The 17,659-nt window shown below is 34.9% G+C and overlaps 1 protein-coding gene across 2 annotated transcripts in view; it reads left to right on the forward strand.

Moving 5' to 3' along the window:
- The window catches only part of Elp1 (elongator complex protein 1), a 316,851-nt gene that overhangs the window by 193,697 nt on the left and 105,495 nt on the right, over window positions 1–17,659 (forward strand). The window contains exons 8-11 of one of the 2 annotated variants that reach the window (XM_089103865.1): window positions 4,266–4,381; window positions 8,706–8,876; window positions 12,440–12,647; window positions 17,063–17,276. In XM_089103865.1, the coding sequence (XP_088959991.1) occupies window positions 4,266–4,381; window positions 8,706–8,876; window positions 12,440–12,647; window positions 17,063–17,276 (709 nt within the window). The remainder of the gene's footprint in view (window positions 1–4,265; window positions 4,382–8,705; window positions 8,877–12,439; window positions 12,648–17,062; window positions 17,277–17,659) is intronic. The other variant, XM_089103866.1, reaches the window with a different exon arrangement.

A 17,659-nucleotide genomic window follows, 5' to 3' on the forward strand; every position in this document is an offset into this window, starting at 1 on the left:
CCAGCCAAATATATTATTTGATAATTTCAGCTGTGCTGAAGATAAGTTTTACTGAGTCCTTTTTCTAGCTTGGAATGTAAATTACATTAGTAAATAAAGCAATCATTTTTCAAACAAATTCAAAAGTAGCTTTTTCATCATCACCAATTTAAAGCCTGAAATCGAAAGCCAGGGTCACTTCCAGGGTCACAGGTTCACCATGGCGAGATGTTTTCTTTTGCCAGGTGAAACGAACTTAATATATTTCCTACGTATGATAAGGATAAATTCATAATATCAGAGGCAACGCTAATAGTAAAGGCCATACGGCTCCAGTGTTTTATTATTTACTTATTATTTTTTTCCAGAGGTACTTCATATGGAAGGGGTCGTCGTAAAAACTCCAAATGAGGCTTATTCGATTGGAAATAGAGAGTTCTAGTACCCTTTTTAAGGGTGAAAAGCGATTGGAAGGCAACAAACACCCCTTCCACGCCCACCTTTCCCCAAACACATCCAATCAAAATTTTGAGATAGCCATTTTGTTCTACATAGTTGATTTCCAGATAGAAATTATGTTTTTGAGGAGGACACTCCCCCACAGCCCTCAGGGCAAGCTTTGTTGTAGAAACTTCAAAAAGGGCTCATTCGATTGGAAATTCAAAGGGCTAGTGCCCTTTTTCATAGTCGAAAGTGATTTGAGGGTAACTAACCCCCTCACACGCCCACCTTTTCCCCTAACACATCCAATCAAAATTTTAAGATAGCCATTTTGTTCAACGTGGTTGAAAATTCTGGAACTTAGGTCTTTGAGGATGACACCCCCCCCCCCCCACCCCCTAGGTCTTCAGGGCGAGGGTTATAAGTTATGCCCTGGGGGCATATCAGTTTTTTAGAGAGTGTTGTCGTAGAAACATCAAAACAGGCTAATTTGGATGGAGATTTAAATGGCCAGGGCCCTTTTTAATGACCAAGAGTGATTGGAGGGTAGGTAACATTCCTACTACACTCTGTCTCTACTAAATCAAATCCAATAAAAATTTTAAGATAACCATTTTGTTCAACGTAGTTCAAAGTTCTGCAATTTATATATTTGAGCAGGACACTCCCCCCCCCCCTAAGGTCTTCAGGGCAAGGGTTATAAGCTATGCCCTGGGGGCATGTATGGTTCTTATGGAAGGAATGCTCGTATAGACTTCAGAGAGGGTTAATTTGATTGGAAATTGAAAGTTCTAGCTCACTTTTTAAGCGTCAAAAGATATTGGAGGGTAACCAGCCCCCTCTAGCCCTTTTTTCCCAAATGCATCTGATAAAAATTTTGAGATAGCTATTTTGTTAAAAATAGTTACAAGATGATATAACAATAACTCCGGTGTCGACACAATACCCCAGGGCTCGTAGGCAGGCGTTTTAAGTTATGCCCTGGGGGCATATATGGTTCTTATGGAAGGGATTCTCATATAAACTTCAGAGAGGGCTCATTCGTTTGGAAAGTGTGAGTTCTAGTTTATTTTTTAAGAGTCTAAAGAGATTGGATGGAATTTAGCCCCCCCCCCCCCTCCACGCCCTTCTTTTTTTCAAACGCATCTGATAAGAACTTTGAGATAGCCATTGTTTTAGAAATAGTTCAAAGACCATATAACGAAAACTCAGGGGTCGACACAGCCCCCAGGGCCCGAAGACAGGCGTTGTAAGTTATACCCTGGGGGAATATATGGTTCTTATGGAAGGGATGCTCGTAAAAACTTCAGAGAGGGCTAATTTGATTGGAAATTGAAAGTTCTAGTTCAGTTTTTAGAATCAAAAGAGATCGGATGGCAACTAGCCCCCCCCCCCCCCCACGCCCCTCTTCTCGATTGCATTCAACAAAAATTTTGAGATAGCCATTAAGTTAAAAATTGTTCAAAGGTCAAATAACAAAAACTCATGGGTCGACACAAGCCCCCAGGGCCCGGGGGCAGGCGTTGTAAATTATGCCCTGGGGCAAATATAGTTCTTATGAAATGGATACTCTTGTAAACTTCAGAGAGGGTTCATCTGATTGGAAATTGAATGTTCGAGTTCACTTTCAATATTCAAAAGAGATCCGAGGGCAACAAGCCCCCCCCCCGCCTTCTTTTTCCCAACCCATCTGATGAAAATTTTGAGATATACATTTTGTGAAAAAAAAGTTCAAAAGTCGGATGAGAAAAACTCCGGTGTCAATACCACCCCCCAGGGTTCGGGAGAAGGCGTTCTAAGTTATGACCTAAAGGCATTCATTGTTCTTATGAAAGGGATGCTCGTATAAACTTCATAGAGGGCTCATTTGATTGGAAATTGAAAGATCTAGTTCACTTTTTAAGAGTCAAGAGATTTAAAGGCAACTAGCCCCCCCCCATGCCCTTTTTTCCCCAAATCCATTCGCTACAAATTTTGAGATAGTTAGTTTTTAAAAATTGTTCAAAATTAGATAACAAAAACTCCGGTGTCAACACAACCCCTCAGGGCCCCGGGGGTAGGGATGTATATGGTTCTTATGAAAGGGATGCTCGTATAAAGTTCAGAGAGGGCTCATTTGATTGTAAATTGGAAGTTCTCGTTCACTTTAAAAAGTCAAAAGAAATCTGAGGGCAACTAGCCCCCCCCCCCCCCGACACACTCTTTTTTCTCTAAGCCTATCCGATAAAACTTTTTAAATAGCCATTTCATTCAAAATAATTCAAAGGTCAGACAAGAAAAACTTCTGTGTCGACGCAACCCCCCATGGCCCGAAGGCAGGCCTTGTAAGTAATTTAAAAGTCTAAAACCTACTGCGTTATTGGTGCTTTACTGAAAACTATATGCGTCTTGAACAGTCTTGGAAAGTATAAACGATATCAAACTGAATATTTGATATATAATGATATTAGTTGATGAAAGATCCATAAGTTCAAGAATTTATTTCACAATAAATTTTTTTTTATCTTAAATTCTGTAATAACTGTAAAAGAAAATTTGTGTAATATAATTCTTTTCCAGGTTGGAGCTAATGAAGTAGTAGGCTTTACGTTATTATTTATAATTAAGGAAGGGGGCAGTATCCAAACTCTTGTTTGTAGTGAAACTATATTCGTCTTGAACAACGACTTCAACAATGATATTAATTGCTGAAAGCTCATCAGTTCAAAATTTTACTATGATTTTAATGTTTATTTTCATTATTAAGTACAAAAGAAAATATTTGTAATAAAATTGGTTTTCAGTAAAGCGCCAAATACGCAGTAGATTTTAGACTTTTTACAGGGAGAGGAGGAGGTGATACCCAAACTCTTGTTTGTAGAGATTTTTGTTTGTTTCAAGCTTGATTTGCATATTCAATTTAAGTTTCACCCGTTTTAAGATTTATTTATTTATTTACAGTATTATCTATTGTACGTTTCTTTGCATTGATTGTTTTTTTAATTTCTGTTCGTTTTAAGTTTCATTTATACTTCAATAGCTAAATATTTATTTTTCGTTCTAAGCTTGACTTTCATATTCAATCTAAGCATTACTCGCGTTAAGATCTATTTATTCATTTATATTATTACTTGTTTTATGTTTTTTCCTATGATTGTTTATTTAATTTATGTTCGTTTTGGGTTTCATTTATTCTTTAATATTAATTTCTGGTCGTTTTGAGTTTGAATTTTAACATGTATTTGTATCTGCTGATCTTAAGTTTAAAATGTCCATTACTTTTCTTTGAAAAACTTATTTTTCGGGAAGTTTTTTTTTAATTAATACTTGAAAACAGGGAATTCGACCAATACCTGGATCCAGAAGGTTCAAAATACCGAAGACTTTTTTTGTTGGTTATTAGTTTAAGGTTACTGCTACAACGGCTAAAAACAATACCGTTGTGCGAAAGCTTCGTTTACCAGACGCGCTTAGTGTAAATTTTTTTACACTGTCATAAGTCCATCCGTTTTAAAATAGTATATAAGGGACTAACAGTACACATGCAATTTACTCGGTATTCAGTACCTCATTTTTCTTCCATTCCTATCAATTTTTTCCCTTTCTTCCTACTTTCTTTTTTCTCTTGTTTTCCTTCTTTTTCATGATCTTTATTTATTATCCTCTTTTATCATCAAGATTTGTTTAATTTCTGTTCAGTGTGGGTTTTCTTCCAGCCCTTTGAGCTACTCTTCGATGGGAAAGCATTCATTTTTCGTGTACTTTAATTATGTGTTTGCTTTCTCAATTTTTTTCCCTGTCGTATTTGATATATTTTATATTCCAATAAATACTAAATATAGTAATCATAAGTGAGATATTTTTAGGCTGCACTTGGTATTGTCTACTGGTGAATATATACAATATAATTTTCGATTTTCTGTTATCAAAACCTACGGTCTCGATATGAAGGACCTTGCTAATGTGTACGTAGTCGATGGAGGTAAGTAGACATTAATCATTAGTGTATTATAACATTGTTGAAGAGGATATTTTAGCTTTTTTCATGCCAGAGGGAGGAGGGGCTGAAAATAATGAACCCCATATCCAATCAAAATAGAATTTTTTTTTTACCCCTGTACCAAGTATTCATGCCTGAAAACTCCAACTTGTTAGGGTTTTTCTTTTGGTTGTTTCAAAATTATGAAGTTTTTAGGGCAGTAAAGCATATTAAGTCAGTGTTGTCATGTTGAATCGTAAAAATAGGTAAATGTAAACAATTAGTCAAATTTTTCAATGCTCTTCATCCACAAATTCAAACATTGCCAGCTTTTTGATTCCTAAAGACAGTCACAACATCTTAAATTTCCATGGTTAACCCTTTGCTTTCTTTTTGTTAAACCTATTTTCTCTGGTTAACCCTTTGTTTTCTTTTTATTAACCCTTATTTCTCTGGTTAACCCTTTGTGTTGTCTCAAAGGTGTTCTTTGAAAGTGTAAATACAAAATGGTTCCAAAAAGGGTTACCCAGTAACAACATCTTAAATTTCAATGGCTGACCCTTTGTTTTCTTTTTGTTAACCCTGTTTTCTCTGGTTAAACCTTTGTTTTGTCTCAAAGATGTTCTTTGAAAGTGTAAATACAAAATGGTTCCAAAAAGGGTTACCCAGTAACAACATCTTAAATTTCAATGGCTGACCCTTTGTTTTCATTTTGTTAACCCTGTTTTCTCTGGTTAACCCTTTATTTTATCTCAAAGATGTTCTCAGTAAGTGTAAATACAAAATGGTTCCAAAAAGGTTGCCTAGTCACAATATCTTAAATTTAACCCTTTGTTTTCTTTTTGTTAACCCTGTTTTCTCTGGTTAACCCTTTATTTTATTTCAAAGATGTTCTCAGAAAGTGTAAATACAAAATGGTTCCAAAAAGGTTGCCTAGTCACAACATCTTAAATTTCACAACATCTTAAATTTCCATGGTTAACCCTTTGTTTTCTTTTTGTTAACCCTGTTTTCTCTGGTTAACCCTTTATTTTATTTCAAAGATGTTCTCAGAAAGTGTAAATACAAAAAGGTTCAAATAAGGGTTACCCAGTCAAAACATCTTAAACTTCACAACATCTTAAATTTCCATTGTTAACCCTTTTCTTCTTTCTGTTAACCTTGTTTTCTCTGGTTAACCCTTTGTTTTGTCTCAAAGATGTTCTCAGAAAGTGTAAATACAAAATGGTTCCAAAAAGAGTTACTCAGTCACAACATCTTAATTTCACAACACTAAATTTCCGTGGTTAACCTTTCGTTTTCTTTTGGTTAACCCTGTTTTCTCTGGTTAACCCTTTGTTTTCTTTTTGTTAACCCTGTTTTCTCTGGTTAATCCTTTATTTTATTTCAAAGATGTTCTCAGAAAGTGTAAATACAAAAAGTTTCAAATAAGGGTTACCCAGTCAAAACATCTTAAACTTCACAACATCTTAAATTTCCATTGTTAACCCTTTTCTTCTTTCTGTTAACCTTGTTTTCTCTGGTTAACCCTTTGTTTTGTCTCAAAGATGTTCTCAGAAAGTGTAAATACAAAATGGTTCCAAAAAGAGTTACTCAGTCACAACATCTTAATTTCACAACACTAAATTTCCGTGGTTAACCTTTCGTTTTCTTTTGGTTAACCCTGTTTTCTCTGGTTAACCCTTTGTTTTCTTTTTGTTAACCCTGTTTTCTTTGGTTAACCCTTTGTTTTCTTTTTTTAACCCTGTTTTCTCTGGTTAACCCTTTATTTTATTTCAAAGATGTTCTCAGAAAGTGTAAATACAAAAAGGTTCAAATAAGGTTTACCCAGTCAAAACATCTTAAACTTCACAACATCTTAAATTTCCATGGTTAACCCTTTTTTTCTTTCTGTTAACCTTGTTTTCTCTGGTTAACCCTTTGTTTTGTCTCAAAGATGTTCTCAGAAAGTGTAAATACAAAATGGTTCCAAAAAGAATTACTCAGTCACAACATCTTAATTTCACAACACTAAATTTCCGTGGTTAACCTTTTGTTTTCTTTTGGTTAACCCTGTTTTCTCTGGTTAACCCTTTGTTTTCTTTTTGTTAACCCTGTTTTCTTTGGTTAACCCTTTGTTTTCTTTTTTTAACCCTGTTTTCTCTGGTTAACCCTTTATTTTATTTCAAAGATGTTCTCAGAAAGTGTAAATACAAAAAGGTTCAAATAAGGTTTACCCAGTCAAAACATCTTAAACTTCAAAACATCTTAAATTTCCATGGTTAACCCTTTTTTTCTTTCTGTTAACCTTGTTTTCTCTGGTTAACCCTTTGTTTTGTCTCAAAGATTTTCTCAGAAAGTGTAAATACAAAATGGTTCCAAAAAGAGTTACTCAGTCACAACATTTTAATTTCACAACACTAAATTTCCGTGGTTAACCTTTCGTTTTCTTTTGGTTAACCCTGTTTTCTCTGGTTAATCCTTTGTGTTCTTTTTGTTAACCCTGTTTTCTCTGGTTAACCCTTTTTTATCTCAAAGATGTTCTCAGAAAGTGTAAATACAAAATGGTTCCAAAAAGGGTTACCCAGTCACAACCTCTTAAATTTCACAACATCTTGAATTTCCATGGACAAACCTTTTTTTTCTTTTTGGTAACCCTGATTTTTCTGGTTAACCCTTAGTTTTCTTTTTGTTAAACCTGTTTTTTCCGCTTAAATGGTTAACCCTTTGTTTTGTCTCAAAGAAGTTCTCAAAAAGTGTAAATACAAAATGGTTCCAAAAAAGGCTTCCCAGTCACAACACCTTACATTGCCATTAACATTTCATATCCAAAAGTATCCATGTTTTCTTTTCGAGTATTTGCTGCTATCTACCTCTCCGAAAGTAAACTTTCAACCCTTTGGCACATCAAGTCAAAAGCCAGAAATAAACTGGACGTTCAAGATGACACAAGGTTGTCTTTAACAAAAACTCTACCAACAATTATAACACTTACTGAGCAAATACAACCTCAATTGTCAAACTTAAAATATCACCGTTTTTGTGAGGTACGATAATGTATTGTTCAAGATACAATTATTACGCTTAAGATAACCCAAGTTCATCCTCGACAAAAACTCTACCAACAATTACAACACTTACTGAGCAAATAAAACCGCAATTGCCAAACTTAAAATATCACCGTTTTTGTGAGGTACGATAATATATTGTTCAAGATACAATTATTACGCTTAAGGTAACTCAAGTTTATCCTCGACAAAAACTCTACCAACACTTATAACACTTACTGAGCAAATACAACCTCAATTATCAAACTTAAAATATCACCGTTTTTGTGAGGTACGATAATGTATTCTTCAAGATACAATTATTACGCTTAAGATAACCCAAGTTTATCCTCGACAAAAACCCTACCAACAATTGTAACACTTACTGAGCAAATACAACCTCAATTGTCAAACTTAAAATATCGCAGTTTTTGTGAGGTACGATAATGTATTGTTCAAGATACAATTATTACGCTTAAGATAACCCAAGTTTATCCTCGACAAAACTCTACCAACAATTATAACACTTACTGAGCAAATACAACCTCGATTGTCAAGCTTAAAATGTCACCGTTTTTGTGAGGTACGATAATGTATTGTTCAAGATGCAATTACTACGCTTAAGATAACCCAAGTTTATCCTCGACAAAAACTCAACCAAGAATTGTACCACTTTCTGAACAGATTCAACCTCAATTATCAAATTTAAAATGTCACCGTTTTTGTGACATACGATAATATATATTTCTAGATGCAATTATTACGTTCAAGATGACACAAGATTGTCAAGAATAACCGTAAAAAAGTAATAAAAACCATTTAATAACAAACACAAACAACTAAATAAATTAAAAAAAAATTCAAAACATAATTAACATAATTATTAATTTTAGTTTAAGGAATATATGGTGTACGGATGTGCTTATGCTCGCTCAAGAGCAGCTGAGTACCCTAGTGCAAATATCAGGCAAGAGGCGTACCTGTCTGAAAGTTATTAGTCTCCTGAAACTTTTAAAGCGTGCGTGAAACACCCCTGATTTGTTTGAAATCGTAACTTTCCCTTTTATTTTTTTTAGTTTCTTGATAATTCGTCTGTTTCTGTTTTTAGCTTTTTATTAATGCTTCTTAACTATGACCCATTCTACGTCTTACTTGGCATCAGTTGGTGCCATACCCTCTCCCCCTTCCCTTACCACCACAGTTTTTTTTTTAGAATCTAGATTTTTGTGGAAATAAAATTTGAAAAAATAACAATAATTGAGAGTAGCCTATATAATAGATTATGCGTATCTTTATTTCAGCAAAAGCTTTAGTAACACCTTTTCGAAAAATGGTTGTCCCACCTCCCATGTGTGCCTATAGTATCGAGCTACCAAACACGCCAGTGCTTATGGCTCCTGCCTACTCAAATCCGAACTCCTTTTTAACACTGCAGCAAGATGGCGATGTCATGGTTTTCGATATTGTTGATGGTATGTCAAATTATTTGAATTATCTATTGTTTTGTTTCAGGTTCATTCTATCGACCTAGCAGCACGAGGAACTGGAGAGGGTAGCTACCCTCTCATGTATAAGGTTAGGTCTGATTGCCACGGTTATGTTACTCGCGGCAGGAACGAATTGTCGGCAACAATTGCCATCACTGCACGGTCTTGTCCTTTATTTATAGAAGAATAAAATTATGGAATAGTAATGATAACCTAATTAATAAAATAAAAAGGTATGAAGAATTTAGAAATAAAGCTGTGGAATAAATTAATTCTTATTATGAGTTTTAATTTATTACTTGACTCATTTTTTTCTCAGAGGTTGTTTGAGGTATGTGGAGAAGTGTACCGGAACATTTTGATTGTTTTTTTGTGTGTGTGTTTTTTTTTTTTTGGGGGGGGGGGAGGAGTTTATTACTTTAACTCCGGTAGCAACTCAGAAAGGTACGGCAGCTCAGCGTTGGGATTGATTATTTTTTTTACTTATATTTTTATAATATATATATATATATATATATATATATATATATATATATATATATATATATATATATATATATATATATATATATATATATATATATATATAAATACAATATATATATATATATATATATATATATATATATATATATATATATATATATATATATATAAAAAAAAATATATATATATAATATATATATATATATATATATATATATATATATATATATATATATATATATATATATATATATATATATATATATATATATATATATATATATATATATATATATATATATATATATATATATATATATATATATATATATATATATATATATATATATATATATATATATATGCATGTATAATTGTAGATATTTATATTGGATGCACATATTTATTTGCAGTATCTCTATTGCATTATCAAATTATCGTTATCGAATCGCCCGCTTTCTTGCACGAAACGCAAAACATAGCACGTGTACACTTTTTTGCATCGTTCTTTTTGGAGACGTGGTCAGACGCACTGCATGTGGAGCAGAGAGGACTATTGGTGGACTCGGCAGTTCGGGGACCTTGGTTGTGGCACGAGTAGCAGGGACGGGGTAAGAAGCGGAATTCTTCAGTGGACAGTTTTTCGTAATAGATCTTCACAGATTCCTTAAGAAATTTATCCAAATCCGATCGACAGCTGAAAAATACCTTGAAGGTACGGGGACTGCCAAGCTGTTCAAATTTCATAGCTCAGGGGATCAGTGCAGTTAGCTCATCCGCTGATACGTCAGAGGGGACTCGTTTCCCTACACCAATATTGTTAGGGCTCTTTATGGCAGCAGAGATCTGCGGCTGGTTGGCCTTGATTGACTCAACAATTGTTTTAGCTATGTCTTTCGAATGAACCACTAGTTTCCAGTCCAATTCGACTTTCCGTAATTCAGATATGTCACTAGTATCCGCACATACCGAATCTCTTCCTAGCAATCTCTTCTCTTCGGGGTATCAAGCGACTCTGGCAGATTTTTCAGTACGATTGCATAGGAGGGCTTATCAGGCTGGTTTGAAGCGCTTGGCCATTCGATGGGTTTGTTGGCATTAATAGGAAAATGGTTCTTAATAACTCGAGACAATTCATTCACCTTAATAGCAACGGTTGCTGCAGTAGCTTCTTTAGTAGCCGGGACTGAGCAGGGAGAACCAATAGCAAAGATCGACAATTTGGTCTTTTTGGCGTGAGCTTGGTGAATCCATCTGCAAATGTCTGTAAAGTCCTCTTCGTCTTTTGCGTGAGTTTTAGAGCGTGTTGTACACTGCATTAGTTGATGGAGCGATTCTTTTGCTTTCAGAATTTCTTCTGGTGTGAAAAAGCCGACACCTGTATCAACTATTCCCTCCAATTTTTCTCCTCTTTCTATACTATGGCTTAAGAAGTTCAACACAGTATTCAAGAACAATTTGTCCTCCATTTCCGTCGACATCCCAAAAAAAAACGCGGTACTGTCGACGCACCTTCAGAAAAGGCTAAAATTTGCTTATAAGATATGCCTAATAAAATCTTCCATTGGCAACCTCCAATCGGCAACACTGAGCTAAAATAATTGTTCCCAGGGGAAGTAAAACCGGTCAAAATAACCAAACCATAGATAAGCCGATTATAAAAAATCTTCAAATATATGTCCTCTGGGAAATTACTCACAATGTAAAACAGCGTTTCATTCAAAAAAGAGTTTTTTACACCACACGCTCTAGACCAAGACTAATCAATAGACGCAGTCAATTGTACAAAATTAAATCTCACATGAAACTGGTGTTTTTTTCAAAATTTCAAATAAATTTGTGTTTTTCTTTAATTTTCGTCTTGATTGATTAAATTTTTTGTGTTTTTATTATAGTTAACAAATTAGGCATTACAAAGCCGTTGGCTATTAAACGAAAGTTACGATCTATTTTAATTAGCTCCCGCCCCACCTTTCTCAGGGCCCCTGAGAGAGAAAAATTTGATATTATTAGACCTTTTTCAACACCTTTTCTCTCCATAAATAGTCATATCTTAATGGTTCAATGATTTGGATTACCTATGTTTTGAAGAACAAGGAACTTCTTTAGAAGGTATCTGTAAAGCTGTCTTTCAAACTGTCACAAATTTTAAATAAAATTAGAATTTTCATAGAAACTGAAAAATTATAAGTTTCGCCGGGACTTTGAAACTAGGTAAATTTTATGCAACAATATGAAAAGATTTTTGGGAAAATAATAAGAAACGAACTTGATATTCTTTTATTAGGATGGGGGAGATGAAGAATGGCTTTCAAATGGATATAAACAGTTTTACTCACTAATCCGCGAGGTAGAGGGTAGTTACTAGTAGTACTACTACCAACAAGTCACTGCAGCACCAAGCAACCTGAGGACGACGCACCTTCTTACGCTTCTCTTCTATCCCAATCTATTCAAAGCCTCCCTCTTGATACTTCACCAGGAAGTTTCAATTTCCCTTAATCCTTCCTTACGACCTCATTCTACTCCATTGGGGGACGACCTGCTTTTTTTTGGCCCTAGATGATTGAACGAAAAGGACAATCTTTGGCTATCATTCATTTTTCATCCGCGGAACGTGTTTAATCCATCTCAACCTGTCTAATTATGGCCCTATAAATAGGTATCTGCATTACTGAAGCTGTACAGCCGAGATGATAATGTTTTGTTACACTTTACCTTGGCTTATGTAAAACTCCTGCCGTAAGGTGGTTGGAGTAGAGAGAATAGCAATTTTACTCCTCGAGGCGGGCCTTTACTCCGTGGCATTGCATTTAAACGAAAGTGCTCTGCACTTTGGCAATGACACCTCAACAGGGGAAGAGGAACAGAAGGGTTTATGATGCACCCTCATAAATCTATAGACGGCCATGATTCCTTCGTAGTAAAAAAAATAAAATTGCAAAAATAGCCATACAATCTTCTAAATATCTAGTAAATTCAGAAAAATGATTAAGCATCAGGCCCGCTTTCCCCCTTAAGAAGTATTACCCATCTGTAATATTAAGCATCATTTTTTTCAGAAGAAGAAAAAGGTGAACGCATACAGATTGATGGTGTTGGCGGCATTGGATTTAAACGAAAATGCAGTCTTCATTCCTTGGTATTGAGCTCCAAAATCAATTTAGATGGCATAGTTACTGGAGGCATTTATATACAGCCAAATCTTCTTCTTTTTATCTCCAATGTTTCTGGTCAGTTTGTCTCGAGGTATTTCATAATCCCTGAGAGGTTAGTACAACAGTTTCTTAGTAGCTATTTCTGTAGTTCCTTTAGGAGGGAATCCCTGGGGTAGGATAGTTTTATTTCTTTGAGGGAAGCTGGGGATCATCTATTTTGGGTTGTACTTACTCCTACCTTTCCTGGATGTTGAAAAATACTTTTTTTTTGTATTTTCATTTGAACAAGGAAATCCCCCACTCCCTATATTTGGAAATTAGCTCTTTACAAGAAGGAATTTTCAATATCATTTTAGAAAAATCAAAAGCAGTAAAGTAGAAAATCAAAAGCAGTAAAGTAGAAAATCAAAAGCAGTAAAGTAGAAAATCAAAAGCAGTAAAGTAGAAAAGTGTCAGTCGATCAATAAATCCAAAGGTTTTACAAGTACAAAAATCTTAACAAAGATAGCCCTTACGCGTAAAAAATATTTTTTTTGTATACTTTTCAAAAATTGACAAAGTGTGAAACACGAATAAAGTTTACCTTAAATAATTTACATGTTTTTCCTAAATTTGATTTCAATATATGAAAAATTAAAATTTTCTACTGATTTAAATATGTAGAATCTAGCATAAATTGCTTTTTGCTACTGACAAAATTAAAAAAAAATAAGGCAATTTTAAAGACAGCTAATTGCAGAGTCAAATAAAATGAATATTTCGGCCATATTCAGCTTCCGAAATAAAACGAAGAAAACTACCTGAGAAAAAAAAAAACACGAAAAGAAGAAAAATGAGGATATTTACAGCCGGTGAAAATGGAAATGCAATGCAAATATTTCAGCCAAGACAACCTCTCGACCGTCCTCAGTGCAAAAATAAAAAAGAAAAAAAGTAAAAAACACCATTAAAATAAAAACAAGAACCTTTCTAAGTAACGTTGAAAGTGTAATTGAAGGAAAATAATGCTTTAATTTCTTGCTTTTATTTTAGTTGCATTTTTTATTGTTTGTTTTTATTTATTTTAGTGGTTGTTTTTTACGGCCTATTTTTCTATTTTTGCACTGAGGACAGTCGAGCGGAGGTCTGGGCCGAAATATTTGCACTGCATTTGCATTTTCACCGGCTGTAAATATCCTCGTTTTCTCTTCTTTCCGTGTTTTTTTTTCTTATCTTGTCGTGCTTATCCAGTGTGGTCTCAGAAATTACTAAGAAGAAAAATGAAAATAAAATCAACAATAGACGAGTCTCAAAGTCATTGACTTATGCAAGTTCAGCTAAGACTGACATAAAAGAATGCATACAGCAAAGCCTTGTCCGCGGGGAGTGTTAGGGGGTTTCACCTCTCCCCTCAAAATGTTTGTTCGACTCGTAAAAACGAAACAAAATGCATATAAGCAAATTTTTCATTTGTTTTAAATTTTTTTGGTTACCCCCTCTTCCCTCCACTACAAAAAATATCCCTCCCCCAATAAAAATCCTAGATATGGCCTTGCCATACAGACAGAATTATATCTGAAGCAAGTTTTTAACACTGTTCTTGGTTGTTTGTTAACTAGCATTGTATGTCTTTTAGATACAGGTTTACTGTCATCGTTTATTGGTTTGCAACTGAATCTTTGCAACTGCAATTATTTTGCAACTGAATCTTCTTTTTGTTAATCTTATCAGCTGTATTTTGTCCTCTGTTCTCAGTAACTCGCAGTATTCACCGAACTGATATATTATAATACGTTATAATTACATAATGATAATGCATACATGTATTATAAAAAAAATATTATCTTATATTATTAAACGGTCAATAATTTTATATACATTTTTTAACTGTAATTTTTTTCTTGTAAACAGCAATATGTTTTTTCTGAAAACATAGATTTCCCGTTTCGAAAAAACAATCTAGATAGGCCACGACTATTGGAAAATTTATTTTTCCCTCCCAGACTTCATAATTCTTTCCATAAATCGTCTGCTGACTGAAATTAGAGATCCTTGAAGGTTGAAAGTCTTGAACATAATTAGGAGAAGTTTCAAAATGGAATTTAATTGTTGACAAATCGATTAGTTCCGAGCTTTTAGAGAAAGACATTCCCGTTTGATAGCTGTGAAGTGAGTCCCGAGTTTTTACTTGCTATGCTATGCTGCCGTAATTACTTGCTATGCTTGCCGTAATTACTTGCTTTGCCGCAATTACTTGCTATCCTGCCACAATGCTATGCATTGCGGCAGAAAATTACAATAATAAGTTGTGTATCACTGGATAGATCTTCGCTCGGTGAATATTTTTCGCTCAATAAGATTTTTTGCAATAGAAATTGTTCGTTTTCCGATGTCAAAAACGATCTTGATAGATCATCACACTGGGGAAATTTTGCATTGCCGCCTCCGCAGTTTTGGAGCCTTTTATAGGACGAATTGGTTTGGCCTTTTATATGACGTCACTTGCTCCTAAAGAGTTCCACAAAAAAATCCGCAACTTTAACTTATGTTTTGATTTAGCTTCATTCAACCAAGAAAAAAACCAAGAAAAAAACGAAACTATCAGTAAAATTGTTAATCTGAAGCAATCAGACATTAATCTGGCGATGCCGGCCAATGCTGTTGCTGATTTAACTGTGCCTAAGGAAAACCAATTTAAACCACAGGAAAACAAACCACGTCAAAAGGAAGACCAAGAAAAAAACGAAACTATCAGTGAAATTGTTAATCTGAAGCAATCAGACATTAATCTGGTGATGCCCGCCAATCCCGTTGCTGATTTAACTGCGCCTAAGGAAAACTAACTTAAACCGCAGGAAAACCAACCAGGTCAAAAGGAAGACCAAAGAAAAAAGGAAATTGAGCTTTCCTTCGACCGTCCTCAAATTATTGATCGAACCATCAATAATCGTAATGTTTTTAGCTGCAAAGTAGCTGGACAAAATTTATCACAAAATCAGTTTAGCGGCACGTCCACAATCCCCTGAAGATGGTCTGGACCACCTTCATATAGCCAAATGCGCTTTTTAGACCCGATAAAGCTGTTGAAGAACGCCTTGCACATCCTTTAAATTATGGGATCTCTCGTAACTTAATGGATATCATGGAAGAAAAATAGCGAGAATCTAACAACTATGCCAAAGGCTACATGAAAATGCGAGAAGTGGCAAACGATATACGACAGCCTTGGTTAGAAGACTAGAGACAATGAGAATTAATATATAAAAGCTTGCCGCGTAGCCGTGCCGGGGATAATATATATATATATTAGATGAAAATGTTCAATAAAGTTCTTCTATTTTTTCATTCACCTTTAGGATTTCATTTGCTCGTTCCTCCCGTAATTTTCTTCTTTTTTTACTTGTTTTTCCCTTTGGTTATGACTTTCATGTGAGCTATCCTAGCCGAGTAGATTGGTGCTCTGGATTTAGCATTCTTTGTCCAAGAGGGCGAGGGTTCGTATCCAAGTGCACCCTATTATTTGGTTAGGGACGAGTGTCAGTGGGGTGACTCTGTAAGCTCAGCCAGAGGCGACCAAAGTCTGAATGGGTACCTGGAGAAATCTGGGGAAGGTAAACAGGAAGGGTGTTCGAAAGCACAGGATGGTTGGCCCCCAACCGCCTATTGCACTTTTTGGCTGAAGGGCCAGGAAACGGAGATCAGCACCGCCGGTAGGGACTGTAAAGTCCAATGTTGTCTTTTTTCTTTTTTTTTATGACTTTCTTTTGGCCACTTTCTCCCGATGAATCACTATGTGAGTTAATTGTTAAGGGTTAATTTAAACTTTACAAACAGCCTGGTATGGTCTATTTTATTCTTGTGTTGTGTTTACCCATCTTTTTGTATCTTTATTTGTGCCCTTTGAATTAATGAACTGTATTTGCCAAGTTCATTTGTGTCACTTTAAAAGAGGCTATTCGGTTCTCTGTATGGCGTATTAGCCAGGAAGCATCTTCTGCATGTCTGCTTAAGGAAATAAATTCTAAAAACATGATTATAGCCAGGATTCTTAATCAGATGGGGGGAGGGGTTGTCTCATTAAGATGAAGTGTCCTGCTATAGAAACAGTCTTTTTCGGTTAAGGAAACCCTAGTGCATGCGATAATATATACAAAAATTAATTAAACTAATTTAAGGCCTTAATTTTGTTCTTGGAAGTTTTTTTTTTTTGAAGCATCCGACTCATTCCCTTTGTGTTACAAAAGTGAAACTTGCAGAAATGTACCTACTCCAAAAAGGCCAAAGAAAGGGGGTTGGCCATCGCATGGACCTTTTCTTGAACTGATCTAAAGACTTTTTTTCATTTTTTGGCTGTAGTTTTATTATATAAATTAACTAAGGAATATTATCTCATTAGTAGCCGCGTAGCCGGCAGACCGGCAGGATTTGTCATAGTATTTTTGAATTTTGCCATGTTTTGTGCATTTTTGACCTTGCAAGTGCGTTGGGGCAAATGTCCCACTATTGAACTTCTGGCTACGTCAATGACAGGTATTTTCTTTTATTCAGGTTTGATGAAAATGCCCTTTCTTTCACTGCGTCTGAGAATGTCTCATCCATTCAGCTTCCGTCTTTAATAGAAACGTATTCAGTTGCATCGCCTGAAGAAGTTATTCTGCTGACCGAAGATAAACAGCTTTTAAAATTATCTGTGATTGACATGAAGTTAGAAAAATTGGATTTATTATCTGGTTTAGTTGTTGCTAGCAGAATTTCAACAAAGGTAAGATTTCTAATCATGGTTATGTTTGACACTGTCCTAAATATAACAAAGGGTTTATCATAAAATACGATGCGAGGCCAGAAAATTCCGGGGCTAAATTTAAATTTCTTTACATTAACTTTTTTTTAAATTGGAAGTCTTTTCACCTTCAATATACACGCCTCCTCCGTCCATACACCACTCCATAGGAATTTCCCATTGTTGGAAGTAATGCTTCTTATTGTATGGAGCAATCCTACATACGAGTTTCCTATTATTGGAAGGCTGCAAACCGAGATTAGAGTATTGGAAGCTACAGGGATGACATCCGTCAAGAAAGGTTTTAAAGCGTGGACTTTTCGGAAGACGGAGGAGAGTTAGTAAGATGTTTTCCAGAGGAATTT

Source organism: Artemia sp. Qi Xiang Cuo, chromosome 18, assembly GCF_049724085.1.
Source record: "Artemia sp. Qi Xiang Cuo chromosome 18, ASM4972408v1, whole genome shotgun sequence".
NCBI classification, from domain to species: Eukaryota; Metazoa; Arthropoda; class Branchiopoda; order Anostraca; family Artemiidae; genus Artemia; species Artemia sp. Qi Xiang Cuo.